Source organism: Scatophagus argus, chromosome 1, assembly GCF_020382885.2.
Source record: "Scatophagus argus isolate fScaArg1 chromosome 1, fScaArg1.pri, whole genome shotgun sequence".
NCBI classification, from domain to species: Eukaryota; Metazoa; Chordata; class Actinopteri; family Scatophagidae; genus Scatophagus; species Scatophagus argus.
This window is the reverse complement of record NC_058493.1, coordinates 13,966,872-13,982,260: the sequence shown is the minus strand read 5'-3', so window position 1 is coordinate 13,982,260 and position 15,389 is coordinate 13,966,872. Positions and strand designations below refer to the sequence as shown.

Sequence of the window (15,389 nt, the reverse complement as noted above, 5' to 3'; positions counted from 1 at the left end):
TATTTAAGTAGATCTCCACTTGGATATTCTTGCCATATCATCCATATCATATTACCATATCAAGCCGTGAGAAACAGCGATCAGAAAACATGACATGAAAGGTTGAAGGTTCACGGTCAACAGGAACTGGAGTCATGTATAGTCTTATGTATAGGTCTAGTTTCCAGTCATCCGAATGGCACACCAAAACCTCATTTCATTTGTTCAATACTGGATAAACTTAGTGACTTTTTCCACAGCAATATTAGCTGTACTACACGGCAAAAATCAAACAAGCCAATCTCTGTCAAAACTAGGCTGGCAGAGCCTCTCTTTGCTATGCCAGCAAAAGGTAATAAAACCCATCTGCAGTTTCTTTGACATAATCCGAGTTTCAAAGTTTAAATGTGCTCTCCTTGAAGTCCAAATTAACACTTTTTATAGTATATTATAGTAATTTCAATGAGTATGATAAATATCTGAAATGACTTAAGTGATGATGATAATATGAAATTAACGTGCAGTTGCCTTTTTAAATATTGACTCGAGGGTGAGGTGATTTTCATTTGGCAGGGCAAGGTACAAAGAGTTTGAGAGAGTGGAGGAGCAACAAACTGACCAGCACCAACATGCCAAATAGCTATCAACCAAAAAAACAAAACAAATAGCTATCACAATACAAATCAGTTACTCCACAGCATCAAGCTTAAGCAGAAATTTAATCATATTACTTTAAGGAGAAGATCCACTGGCATGACAGAAAGATAAGAGCTGTAGGGCTGAAATCAACCAAGGAAATTCTTGTTTGACTGAAACCCTCAAATTTCAACTAAAAATTGACTTATTTGGGGGGAGGGGGGGGTGTCTGTCAGCTCTGACAGCATTTTGCACCACGTGCATCTGTGCAATATCACAGCCCTTGATTTCCGAAAATATACAACGTCAACTAGTGATATCAGCACAAGAACTGCTGAGGTATATTTAGACAACTGTTTCTGTCATCTTATAATAATTGACAGACAATATCACTTTGCTCTGTGCATGTCCTCGCACAGAGTGAGTTTTTAGGTGATATGTCATGTTTGTAGTCGAGCTGTGCAAACTGTGCTTGCAACCTTTACATCCGACTGTTTTTCTGTTATCTATGTTTATAAAATGCTGCCACACTGCCGATGTCTTTGACATGGTAGAGCAGGACTGACCGTAAATGAAACGCTCAAAATTACATAAATATTTTCAGCTTTCAGCTTCAGGGCGTCTTCCACATGTGAGAGATGCGTGCATTTTGTGAATTCATTAATATTCTATAGGCCGACAGAAAGCTTTAGCAGGCTGAATCTGGTCTGCAGGGCATCAGTGATGATCACTGATGTAAAAGTTAAACACCGGTCCCCTGGTGGGCGATGAGATTGTCGGGGAGCTCATATTGAGACCCAAATATTCCCAGAGCCCACTTCTGTTTGATGATAGACTGTAGCATGAAGTATGTGCTGTTCCAGCAATTCCACAGATCTTGCTGGAGTCTTGACAATTCAGTAGAGTAGAGTTTGCAGTCTGCTCTACTTTTGCCACCCTTGCTTATCCTAACCAGTCTCCAAACTGCTGACATTGCTCCTCCTTCCTCAACTCCCCTGCTCAGCTCAACTGACGAGAGGTTAACGTCACGCTATTGTAAAGTGGTTCCGTGTGTGCTAGTATGGAAATACTTTTATGACTACAAGTTCATGATGCAAAAAAGATGCCTCAGGTTACAGCGATGTTCGTAAAGTGTAAGCAAAGAGCAAGTGAAGCATGAGACATTACATGGTCAGTGTTTGCAGAAGGAACAGACAGCATCTTTTCATATGAGTGTTGCTACATTTGATTGGATGCAAACTTTTGTGATGTATACAATGTAATACACTTAAACAGTGGCGTGGCACAATCACATGCACGTCCAGTATGTCCTCACAGCACAGGGTGACTATGCAGGTATCCTATACATGTTCAACTGTATGCACAAAGGGCAAATGCTGACTGCTGCAGTTCATTCCTTCTACCTTGAGAAAGGTCCAGCGAAGGTATAGTCATGCCGAGGCTGGTGAGTCAGTTATGATATGGCATGGTTGAATCATTACCTCTAACGAACAGAGTGTACACCACCTGCCAAGGTTTGAATTCAAATCATTTAACGACCATTTGTCATGCCACCTGTACACAGATATTGCTATGGTGAGATCAAAATTAAAGTGGTTAGGATTAACTGTCAAGCTCTGGGTGGCAAGAATAATTCCTCCTCACACATAGTTGACTAGTTAAACTATGAGGGACCAAGTTCTGTTTTTTGTTTTGGTTTGTTTAACTACAAAGACAAGACAATACAACTTATTTTTGTGACCACATAGCAGCTCTACAACTCCCTTAAGCTTGCACCAACTGTGTGTGTCCCCACACACATTTATCATTTTTCTTTATCAAACATACACAAATGTACGTGCATGGATACATACCAAAGCCCAAAATAAAATTGAAAAATAGCTTACATTATATTTTCTTATCACCTCAGAATCTCTGTGCAAACCACAGAAAGGTATAAAGGAAACAGTGAATTGGGTCACTCCTTCCTCTTATGCAACAGTTGATACCAATTCAGGGCTGCTTTTCTAATCAAACTAAAGCACTCATAACACAATGCCAAAGGAAATCTGTCCTGCTGGTTTTCCTAGGGCACATCCAAGGCTTTCAGACACAGTCATCCTCCTGACATAAACATAAGGTACTGCATCCACCGCCAAGTCATGCCTGTAACTGCATACTTGTGTTTGGAATGGCATTCAGTGATTTCTCTCTCAAACATTCTACACTTAACCTAACTGTTTCCACTTGGCGTTAGTGTAAGTCTTAAAATATCTCTCTATGCATTTTTTCATCGTTACATAATCTCTGTAAATCGTTTCAACTCCTAAGTTCAAAGCAGCTTCACCCTGAATGCAAATACAATAAGACAGTCAATTAAACATTTATTTTTTCTTACGGTTTTAAATTCTTGCAATACACTTTTTTCTTTGCCAAGCAGTAGGGACATGAACAGTTGGTCTGTAGTCTGCCAGTAAGGGTCACATTTTTTCATTGTCTGTGGTATGTGGCTCCTAAATAGGCAGGATGTTGTGCAGCATGGGAGACATTTCCTTGTTTTGTTAGAGGAAGGACATTTTTGCAACCCAACTATGACAGTTTGGACAACAGAGAGCTCTCTCTTTTTGTACTCACCTATAGTACCGAGACTGGAGGTACGTGGAACACACTGCTTTGGACACATGACTAGCTGAGCCAAAGTCTATCACCTTCACCCTATAGGGCTGCCTCACTGGGTCCACCAGCATTATGTTCTCCGGCTTGAGGTCTGCGTGAATCAAACCCATGCTCTTCAGCTTTTTCAGAGCCGTAGCTACCTGCTGTAGCACAGGTCTGATCACTTTCAGGGGCAGCGGGCTGAACTTATTCTGCTTCAGGAAATCATACAGGTTCTGTTCGAGCATCTCAAACACCAGGCAGGTGTGGCTGCGGTGCTGGAAGCATTCAAAGGCTCTCACCAGGTTGTGCTCATCTGCATTCTCCCCACTCAGACGAGCAAGGATGCCAACTTCAATTTGACCCTGTCGTGCATATGAGGGGTGGTTCTTCAGGATCTTCACAGCCACTACCTCACCCGTGCCCCTCTTCCAGCACTTTACAACCTGGCCAAATGTGCCACGTCCCAAGAAATCCAGCACTTCATAAGTATTCTTCAGGGAACACAGAACTTCATGCTGTACTACCTGATAGTCCCCATCTCCTCCTCCCGCCCCTCCTGCTGGCCCTACACCCTGTTTAGAGGGCCCACCTCCAGCCCCCACGGCCGCAGGCGCAGTCATGGTTGCATTCCCCACATTCGTCGTTTGCAACATGGCAGGCAACATTGACAGTTCCTCCACAATCTGCATGGTGCTCCCTCGGTTATCCAGCTCCTCACTTTTACGTTTCAGTCCACATCGCTGAGAGCTATCAGCCGAGTTCAAACCTCCACAGTTCTCTTCTCTGTCACCTTCCTCCTCTCCACCTCCCTCACCTCCTTCACAGCAGCCCTCTCCCCTTCCCCCTCCTCCTGCCCCTGTTGATCCACTGCTGCCCCCACTTGCTGCGTCTGTCTGCTGCTGCTCCTTGCCCTGCAAGTGGACAACCCCGGTGTCCTGCCGCTGCTGGGCTGCAGCTGGGCTTGGTCCTGCTCCTCCTCCCCCTCCTCCTCCTCCTCCTCTTTTACCAGGCTGTTGTCTTTGTAGGCCACGCACCACCACCGTCTGCACCGGGTACTCTTGTCCTCCACGCACTTTCACACCCACTGCCAAGTCTCGGCTTAGAAACGAGTGGGCTTGTTTTGTTGGGTGCACAATGCCAAGGGTTCTGCTGTTCAGATAAGTCCGCGGGTGTGCCCTCTCATGGTACACACAGCTGCTGGGCTCAACTTTAAGTTTCTTCACACTGCTAAAGGCACTTGTCTGGGTTTGATAAATGTGTGGTGGGTAGACCAAGACTTGTGAGGCCATACCTGCAGATAAAGACAATAAAGTAATAGGTCATTAGTTTGGATCACCAGTAAACTATCATGTTAAATAAAGCGATGCTGTCATGTCCTGAAGAACTGTGAAAAGTCTTATGTAGCACACTCATAATAGAGAAAATATCTAGCAATTATATCATCAGTTGTAAAACCAAAGAACAGTTCAGACCTTCCAAGCGTTTTCCTGCCTTTATATGCCTAATGTCGAGGGTGAGTCCAAAACAACAGACATAAGCAGTCTCCTTATATTGTTTTATTCCTACTTGATGACATCATAACTAGTACTGCCCACTGAGTGTATATAAAAAGGATGACTTGACAGCTCCACAAAAGTGAAGCGAAGGTATACTGATGGATGGTTATATTAGGTATTTCAATCACAGTGATGTAAAACTGTTAGTTTTACCGATAAGCTTGGTTTTAATTAGTTAACTGAGGCTATAAAAAGGTGTTGAAATGTCATGATTAATAGTGCTGCTCGCAACTGAGTCAGGCAGGTGTATGAGCACGAACTCGATCCTGTGGATCCACCACTTAATCACTACAGCACGAACTTTGGCTCCAAATGACATCACCAGCACAAAGTGGAAGTGCTCATATGCAGGAAGTTTTGGCTTCATTTTATACATTTGGGAGGAATTGGAGAAATTATCCTTCCTAATATAGGACAATAGACCTTCCCTGCTAACATCCATCCATCAACCCAAGCGCATACCTCAAATGGATCTGGGCAAGATAACATGCTGTAGTGGAGCGCTTGAGAACACCTTCACCGTTCTGCCCTATCCACTGCAATCCCGCCAACACCTCCACACAGTAGATGACTAACTTCTCAAAGGTTTGCCTGACCTTTTCCTGCCATTTCCATGCATCCTACTGTGGGTCTCTAGGCAACCAATGGAGAGGGAGAGAGGATAAGAGACAGAGAGAGAAAAAGTCACAAAGGCCCACATTTCCAATTACCTAAGACATGGGTTATTTTTCCCTCTTCCCCCATCATGCATGTATGCGTGTGTGTGCGCATGTGTGTGTGGAGGATAAAGCACTACTACATTCATGGAGACCATCACATCTTGCTACAGTATTCTAAAATTTAATTATGAGCTACAAAAGGAACAATGAAGCAAAACAACATGTTTGATGATCCTTACCATCTTTAAAAACCCATATTCAAAAGTGGCACAATGACCTTATCAGACCCTGTCTGTGACCTACTTTCATCACAGGGCACATTCACTTAGATACAAGCAGCTTGTCCCCAGAGGTTTCCACACTTAAATCAACAATGTATTGGCTAGGGCTGCAACTGGCTATGATTTTCATTACTGATTAATCTGCAGATTATCTCAAGATTAACCAATTAATTGCTTAGTCTACAAAATTACAGAAGACCGAGAAAAAAAAATCTCAAAAATTCTTATTCTCTCAAAATCACATTAGACTAATCTTGCTCTGAGTGCTGTATATAAACAAGTTAGTGTTAAGTTAATGACATATTACCCCAACTAATTCAAAAACAATACATTCCTAAGAATCTATCTAAAAACACACACACAGAAACACAAGTGACTTTTGGGCTGTTAGTGTCTCTGTAGAGTCTCCTAAAATATATATCCTTGATCTAAAAACACTCTTGTGTTGTGATAACACCAGTGCTGTGAGCCATCCCTTTGACTCTATTCTGAGCAGGAAGATAAGGTCAGCTTATTCCCATGACAATCACACCCTGTGTTATTGTTCTGTGACAGTGTTTACCATCTTCTCTGTTAGAAACAATTTCTCAAATCATCCCAAACAGGGCTCAAAAGGGCAACCATCTTGGTCATGAATGAAAATAAAACTGAAAGTGATCCACAAGGAAAATGAAATTGGACACACAGGCACAACTACAAAGACAATGTCCTGGCTGTCTGGTCTTAAGACCTCCCAGTGACAGAAACATTTTCATTCTATGTACCATACAGCTAAAATAGAACTGTAATGGTTTTCACTGTTCGTTAACATGTTTTAATTATCATGTTAGGGCTGCTGACTGAGGCTGCATGGACTGTACATGTTCTCCCTTGTACCAGCATGGGTTTCTACAATCCGGTCCATGTAGGTTTGATTAATTGGAGAGTCTAAATTGCCTGTAGATGTGTGTGTGTCTTCCCTGTCTTTATGGGTTATCCCTGAAAATAGACAGTGATCCCCCTCTCCTACAGGGTGTGCTAGGATTTGCTTAATTGTTGCTGAGGAAGTCGCTAACAGACCTTCATTTATGGTGTGTTGGCTGTAATTTAGAACCCTGTGAGGGCCTCTATTACTCATTAAAGCCACTATGGCTACATTAACACTAAGACATTTTTGTTTTCTTTCTTTTATTTTTATATGTAAGTTACGCAACTACCACTCCATTATTTTATAACCACTAAAACGGAGACCACTGGAAAACACGGCTTTAATTATTTGCTCTTGAAAAACTGTTGGACTGCATTTTAATCTAGATAGGCAGAAACGGAAACCAATGAAAAAAATGACACACCCACGTTCACCTTCTGATTGGGTCTCATCAGTAAATGCAATTTACCCCTCAAGAGTGACCTACCCTACTGTGCTGCGCTATAAGTGGCTAGTGTCCATTGCCTCAACGCATCCTTGGATGCTGCTGCAGAAAAAATGTCATCCTTTATTAGCAATATCCAGCACAGAGGCGCCAATCTGATGGTTGCTGACAACACAGTAAGAAAGGAGCTTACATATATGATGTTACATAGTAAACATTGTGAAATAGTCACAGTTTGGTTAGGCATCAGAACTAATTGGTCAGGTTTAGGCACAATCACAATTTCAGTTAAAAGTCGTTGAAGGGTATGACGAGGACCAGCTTGCTGGATGGGGCAAACGCAGGTCACCGAGATTCAATTCCCATGAAGAAGTGAATTATCCAAATCCAAACCATCATTTCTGTCTCCTTTCTACCATTCTTAAATATCCCATGTTTGTCGAATGTAATGTAAAACATAAATCTGTGAAGTTTGCTTCAAGGCCTTTTTGCCAAAAAGCCCTTTTCTAACATCCATTTGACCAAATCCATCTTTTCCAAAACGTAACCAAGTAGATTGGGTTCTTAATCCTAACTAAACTGCACCTGAAAACTGAAAGTAAGACAAGACTGAGACTCTTACGAATTGAGCACATATACAAGCAGGGATGATATCTTGCAATTTTCTGCCAGAAGCAACACCCTGAGGATCAAAAGTACATAAGACACACCCAAGTCAACTGCAATACGCTCAAAGTGCAGACTCTCACTCAAGTGCACACCACAGCTGTAGATTAACAAGTCCTGATCATGTTTTAAACCTACCATTTCTCAATCTATAGCCCTGAATCGCACAAAGAAGCACACTATATTATAATACAACACATGGGGAAGGCCCTGTGTTTAATCGAAAGAAAATCAAATGCCTTTCATCCCCTAACATTGTTTTGTTATTAACAGTGCAAAAATGTAACTACATGGTAGTACTATAGTTATACAATGTCAAGATCCAAGAACTGTGTTACACTATTTTTACATGCTTCCTAACAGAGAATGGTGACTGAAAATCCAAGATTACAGAGCAATTATTTAACTTGTCTAACATTTTCTTCTCTGTGATACAGCAGTGCTAAATTCAATATTGCAGGGCTGCAGCGAAGTATGGTGTTAGAACTTCCAAATTAAATCCTACATTTGTACTGAGCTTCATCTCAGTGTCTGGGGTTTGGAGATGTTAACTGACTAGATAGAGTGAGTCTGCACTTGGGCCACTCTCACCAACTGAACAATCAAGATGTTTAGATCTGAACACCAGCTTAGTGTAACACAACACCCACATTCAGTTTAAAACAAAACTTGTCCATCAGTTCATTTCCCTGGCCATATATATACACAATCATTAAATGGTCAGGCTAATTCTAATTGAAGGATGTGAAGTAGACAGTCTTTGTTGTTTACTTTGTTGTATACTCCCCCCCTCTATTAGCCGGCTGATGTGCCCTTGAGCAAGGCACTTAACCCCCCAATATGCTCCCCGGGCGCCTGATGCTGCCCACTGCTCCTGTGTGTGTTTCACTGCATGTAATTTGCCGGGTGTTGCATGTGTGTGTTCAACTAAGGATGGGTCAAATGCAGAAGACGAATTCAGTGTGTGTATGTAAAAATATATATACTGCCAATAAAGTTGATTCTTCTTCTTCTTCTTCTTCTTCTTCTTGTTTCAAAGGCAAAAGAATGGCAGCTGCTGCTGCTATTATTACCATCTGAAGCCAGATACTCCCTTGGTCAGCCATGAGGCTCCTCCTGTGGCATCACATTACCTTCAAAGCGACAAAACCTTTCCAGCAATCTTGAGCTGCTAAGTAATTGCTCACAGTTGAACTTCTGACCCTGACTCACTCAAAAGTAAATAGTCAATAAAACAAACATGAGACACCTGTCCATAATAAACAAATGGCACTGTATGACATAAGTGTCTGAGGACACAGAAATAATAGTGATAGATGAGATGACAAACAGGTAGACACAACATGATGTGGGGAAAAACAAACACAAAACAAAGTAATCTTTCCACCCCATTTTCTCTCTCATTGGAGAAAAACTAACACATGCACTAATCTAATCTGTAGTCAACAGCCAACATTTGCAGTCAACATGTCATGTTAATTTAAAAGACTTTTCAAAAAAGTCATTTTACAACTCTATATGTATCAAGTTTTTAGGAACTACAGTTAAGCTAACATTCAGTCTTCACTTTTTATGATGTCAGTGGCAAAGGTGCCTTTACATGTTAATAATGATTTGCTTCAAACAGAGATGGCTGACTGGTACCTCAACATCACTGCTAATCCCAAAACATTCTTTTCATCAGTAACTCACATGTGAGAGGCAAAAAGACCAAAAACAGGACCAGGCGAGTGCGCTGTCAACCACAAGTCATTAAGCAGCAGTAGAAACTATTCATGACCATGTGGCTTGATTTCACAGCTAAAAGCGTAACATGGCGTTACTGTGATCAGTGGAACTGAGACTCTGGAGCATGTTTGCTATAAATGCTTGCCATCCCACAGCATATCACTTCTGTGTGATAAAGTCATCGTGTACATTTTTTTAAGACGGCTCATGCACAACAACTCTGTTAACTACCTTTTAGGACTGTTGAAAATGTTTGCTTGTTTGTAAAATGATAAATAATCAGCTCACTTCACTTCAGCTCAACAATGATTTATTACATGGTTTGGTTCTGGGTACATGGATACACTCATTTTGGCCACTCACAATTTTAATTTTATCCGCCCAACGTTAACCGGAACACACCTGATTATAAATCAAAATAATGGTGGAGGTCTTCTCCTCAACTTTTCAGTTTAGATAAGGATACCAAATGCAAACCATTAACAGTGAAATGAAAGCAGCTACTTCAGTCCCTCTTCACTTCCTGCTGTTGCTACCCCTTGAGCTTTAAGCATGGAGTTGGTGTCTTAGCTCACAGTCCCACAACCTCACCACACACTGTTGTGCTTTGCCTGTGTCTCATGAACATGATCTTCTGTACTCATCAGATAAAAAGGCCCTCTATTTTATCAAGCATGTGACCACATGGCATTTCAGCTGTGAACATGAGACTATCATTTGGAAGTATTCCTCATTGGATTAGCTCCTGTACACAGGCAATATACTGTACAGTTGTCTATGATGGTGAAGGGTGTAAAATTCTTCTTTAAAAAGACATGGATATTTTAAAACAAAAGCTTGGTTTTATTCTGGTAGCTTTTTTTAAAGATTCCAAAGTTCAATTCAAAAAAAAAAAAAACAAACACCCCATGGATTCAACGATAAACAACAAAACTAAATGTTTCAGATGTTTACTTCATGCCATACTGGACTTTTTCCACCCATCACTTCTGTGATTCATGCAAGTTAACTCATAGTTTCTCATCATGGTACTCTCCACATAAACTCTCAGTTATTCTGTTTTGTTTAACATCTCAGGTTTGTGTGCACACCTCAAGAAGCCATCACTCACAAACCAGTCTTTAAGTTGGCCAGTAAGTGCAATACGGATGACCGGCTTCTCCAAAAATAGCAGATCAGTGCAGCATAAGATAATGGCAACACATTGTCAAGTCTTAGTCTAACCAACATTTTCCACTAAAATCAAGTACTGTATGGGAGATCACTGTTTACATATTTATTTTCTAGACATACTTTGTTTGGACATTGTTCTGGCAGTACTGGTATCATTATCACCCACAACCTTGTTTTGATCACCTTGCTACTGATGGGCTGATGAACGTCATACCACACAGTAAGCAGGAGTACCTATGGCAAGGGGAAAATCACACAAACCTAGCAGTACAGTTGTGCTCTGTACTTTGGGTGTTGTCTCAAAACATTCGCAGCATTCACAGGAAGTAATGGGTGCCAACATCAATGATAATAATGACTTTTAGAAACAGCAAGTTGTGAAACTTAAATAACAGCTCTGACAAAAATTCATATTTCTGATATCAAGCGATAAGACCCAATCTGAGTAGATTCTTTGATAGCCTCTTTGGTACTATTTATATTAGAGCACAGTTCCATTCAATCCAGAAGAAATTACAAGTAGAAACAGTGATCTTTGGTCCAGTAACAAAAACTCTAGGGGCAACTAGCCAGACATCACTGCTGGCTGCATAAGCGAAAGCAGTGTCTGTTATACTACAGGAATTTTTCAGTTTAACATAGGAAAGTAAAACAAACAACCACAATGTGTTATTCGTTTGTTTCAGGACAACAGGAGACAACAGGAGAAATACAACTATACAATACAACTAATCATACGGCACTGGAAAAGTACATTAATTTCGGCGTCACAGCTAGAGCCCCGAATTTCTCTTTCCTGTTTCACCATTTCACAAAAGTGAGTTACGTGATAATATAAACAGGCACCTGAAGCACTGGCCAGCAGAGCCCAGGTTTTCCACCCTAGGAGAGGTTTTTGGGATATTAACTAGCTAACGCACACAGTTTCGATACCCGCATATTTTAAACGATCCGTTGAGGTCCGTATATATATATAGCTTTACAATTTAACAACTGTAAATTACTCACAGCTCAACATCAGTGGACATCATGAACAAACTTAGACCAAGTAGAATAATACACGTATAACGTTAATTCTGTAATTTTAAAGAATATTAAAAAAAATAGCTGTAACTATGGCTGAGCATTAACGTTGTCTTGTAATGTTTTGCTGGGGTAACTGAGTCCATTGCGAAGTCCGGTGTTAGCCAACATATGAATTAATAACATTACCGCACTCACAATTTAAGTCATTCGATCCGTATTGTTCGATCAGGTTAGGTTAACTGAAGAATCTACAAAAGTGTTAGTTAACATCGTTAGCGATCTAAGCAACATGGGACAAATAAGTCATCGAGTCGCCGTGACAACACTGAAATAACAAACACTGGACAGAGTCCACTGCACTCACGTTCATAAGTTACACCAACGTCATCGTTACAGTTGTTTGGCAGTATCAATAAAGTGAAAAATATAACTCACCACAGTAAATTCACACCCAAAAGTGCTGACACAGCTGCCTTCGTAAGAAGCTAATGCTGAAACAACTGAAATGTTATACAGTCAAAAGCTCGTTAGCTAAGTTTGTCGGTAAATTATGACTTTCTATTACGTCACATATAAGTATCACTTCAAATGACAAACTAAACGAATATCACCATTGGCAGCCTTCACTCCACTACGTACCTTCACATAGAGTCACTAGAAGTATAATCCAGGGCTTCTCTGAACATGTTATGGACTTATAAATCCATACCATGCACAGTTCGCCTGCATTGCTGCCATCTTGTCCTAGACGACAGGAAGGGAGAGCTCGCTCTCGGTAACGACACCATCTCCCACATTTTTAAACATTAAACAAGTCCCGCATGTGAGCGTCCAGAAACACCACATCGATTCCAGGCTGTAGATACACAGTTCAAATTCGTCTCCTTGCCCGTTGGGCAAAGTAGCCCATCTCTGAAAGGGTGTCGTTACCCAATCTAGATGTGCGGTTCCGCGGCCCTCCCAGCCTCTAACATGTCCTTTTTCTAGCAACTGCAAGCAAATGTTTGTGAACTGACGGCATTGGCCAGACCAGAGTAATCGATCAGGGAGCAGCTGCATTCTCAAAGATTAAAGTACACAGACCGGTGTTTATATTAAAAGGGATATCTTCGGATTCGTGATTCACGTACAATTTAAAAACAGAATAGATTTTTGTCTTTCATTGAACTGAAAAAGAAGAAAAACGAAAACGGTGCCTTTTTAATTTTTTGTTGTCTGAATCATTACGCGTAAAACCGAGAAAAAATAGACAGAATTTAAAAATTAGACAGCAGTGTCTAATTTGGTTTTTGCTCATCTCTTTTCTACATGTTCTTTATTTCTTTTGAAGAAACATAAGGAGAAAAACAAGATAGGTGACCCGGAAGTAAAAGTAAATAAATCAAATTAAAATTGAAGTGGATAGAATGGCTATGTGGAAGATGAAAAGCAACACTGTATAGATAGAGGTACGTCATTAACTTCACTGTAAGTGTTTTAATGTTGTGTATTTATCCAGCGAGAGTCACTTTCTTGATTAATGGGTGCATCGTTCAGTGCAATACAGTCCATAATGCAGTGTAACCTAAGACATAAGTGTGTGTGTGTGAGTTGTTGTGTTGTTGTTGTTATTTGGTCTACTGAATGATTCCTCACTGTGATATACAGTCACTGTGTGAACACAGCACAGCTGAGATGTCTCACTTCTTTCTTCTCCCTATACACTCCAGTGTATAATAGAAAGCACAAATGAAGAGAATCCATACAATTTGAACAATTTATAAAACACAGCATACACAGCTTCACACACATACTTTAAATGGCATTAATAAAAAACACCAAGTCATCCATAAGACAGCTACTACTCCCTGGACCAAAGCAGCACAGGCACACCAGAGAACCACTACAGCCACTACCACTACTAACATTAAGGTTTCGAACTGTACCACAGTCCTGCTAATCTGGGCCATCACCACACCCAGCCCCCAGAGCAGAGGAGCTGTGCTGATCAGTGTTAGATTAATAAGGCAAGTCATAATTTCAAGTTCTATAAAGACTGACAATGTTTGCAAAATGTTCGTTACTTAGATTGTGTATAAAAGACAACATCTTAACTAAAACTTGAACTTTTAATTTAACAGTTTTAACCAGGGCTGTCATCTGTCGTGTGGTTGTTCGACTATTTAGTTGAGATCTTAGACAATTAGGCTATTATTACTACTTTCTTTTTTTATTTTATTTTTCTTCTTTTCTTCTCCTGATAATATAGGAACATATAGGATTACTTTGCATACATTTTCCTTATGACCTCATGGTTTTCTTATGTACAGATTTACATTCTGCAACTACTTGATGGATTGCCATGAACTTTTCAACAGCCACCCAGTGTTCCCAGAAAATGAAGTGTGATGGCTCTGGTGAGCCCTACATTTTCTTATAGTGCTCGAGGTCCCAACAACGAGGTCCAGTGGATGGACTGGAATTTGAACAAGTCAGAGTTTTATTCATTGTGTGACCCCTTAACTTTTCATCAAATGGCGGATGGATTATTTTTCCAATACTTTGCTTTTTGACTAAATGAGCTGATTGAGGACTGAAAACACTGGGTGCATCTTTATGATCTTTTCACTGTTTGTCCCTCTGTGCAGCCCCGTGAGGCACTCTTTTCCAACAGTGTTTCTATGGGAAAATGGGCTAAGGCAAGGAGCAGTTGCCAAGTGGGTCATTGTGACTGCAAGGATGGCAGAATGGGTGCTTTGACAATCTGAAGCTAAATTATGGCAACTCACTCTTATTTCATCAGGCTCAGGCTGAGATAGTTATGACAAAAGGGTTTTGTTTGCGTTTAAAATGAAACCAAATCAGCAGACAGCAAATCAACTTTTTTCAACTTCATGAAACGTGATAAAATTCACTAAATATCTCATCAGTCAGCATCTCATTATTTCTGTTGGTGTCTTGTGAACGTCCTCTAAATTCTATCAATTAAGTTATGGTAACTTTAAGGACTAGAAAATCTCTCAAGAAATTCTGATCCTGATACTAACATTGCCTGTGTTAAGTAAGAATTACTAGCACTAGCTCTTTCACTGAGGTTCATAGGCCACACGCTGTGGGTGTGTCAGGGAGAGAGAGACAAGAAACTTGAAATGACCAACAGATCACACACACAAAGCCCATCTCTACCTGAGAGACAGACATGTCAGAGAGAGAGAGAGAGGGGTGGGTGGGGGGGGGGTAGAAACCATTCAAGGAGCCACAATTAGTGCTAGTATATTCAATTCCAGATCACATGACTTGCATTTCTTTGTGTCTTTCATCAAATGGAAAAAGAAAAAAAGTAATAATAAAAAAACAAAACAAAACTGGAACAAATTGTTTTTCTTTTTTTCCATGTTTTTTTTTGTTGTTGTTTTTTTGGTTGAAACTGAAAAATGAAAAATTTTACAGTTTTTTTCTGTATTGTTTGTGACAGGAAAAACCGATTATACTTGGTACCCTCACTGATACCCTGTTCCATATGGGAAACAGTGCAAAACAATCAAGAAACAGCACAATATGTATTAAGCACTTGGAAAAAAAGATATATATATATATATATATATTGCTTTTATACCTGTACACACGACAGAAATAAGACAGGCACATTATGGCGTATTTTATTTTATAGACATAGGCATAACTGAAAATCCATTCTAGTGATAAGTGTTGATAAAT

General features: G+C 40.4%; 1 protein-coding gene across 2 annotated transcripts in view; it reads right to left on the bottom strand.

The window, feature by feature from the left end:
- The window catches only part of hipk3b (homeodomain interacting protein kinase 3b), a 36,845-nt gene extending 24,149 nt beyond the window's left edge, over positions 1–12,696 (bottom strand). For both annotated transcript variants that reach the window (XM_046384948.1, XM_046384957.1), the window contains exons 1-2: positions 12,333–12,696; positions 3,229–4,543 (exon numbers count right to left, since the gene is read on the bottom strand). In XM_046384948.1, coding sequence (XP_046240904.1) covers positions 3,229–4,543; positions 12,333–12,405 — 1,388 coding nt within the window. In that variant the 5' untranslated portion in view covers positions 12,406–12,696. The remainder of the gene's footprint in view (positions 1–3,228; positions 4,544–12,332) is intronic.
- Positions 12,697–15,389: the final 2,693 nt, after the last annotated feature.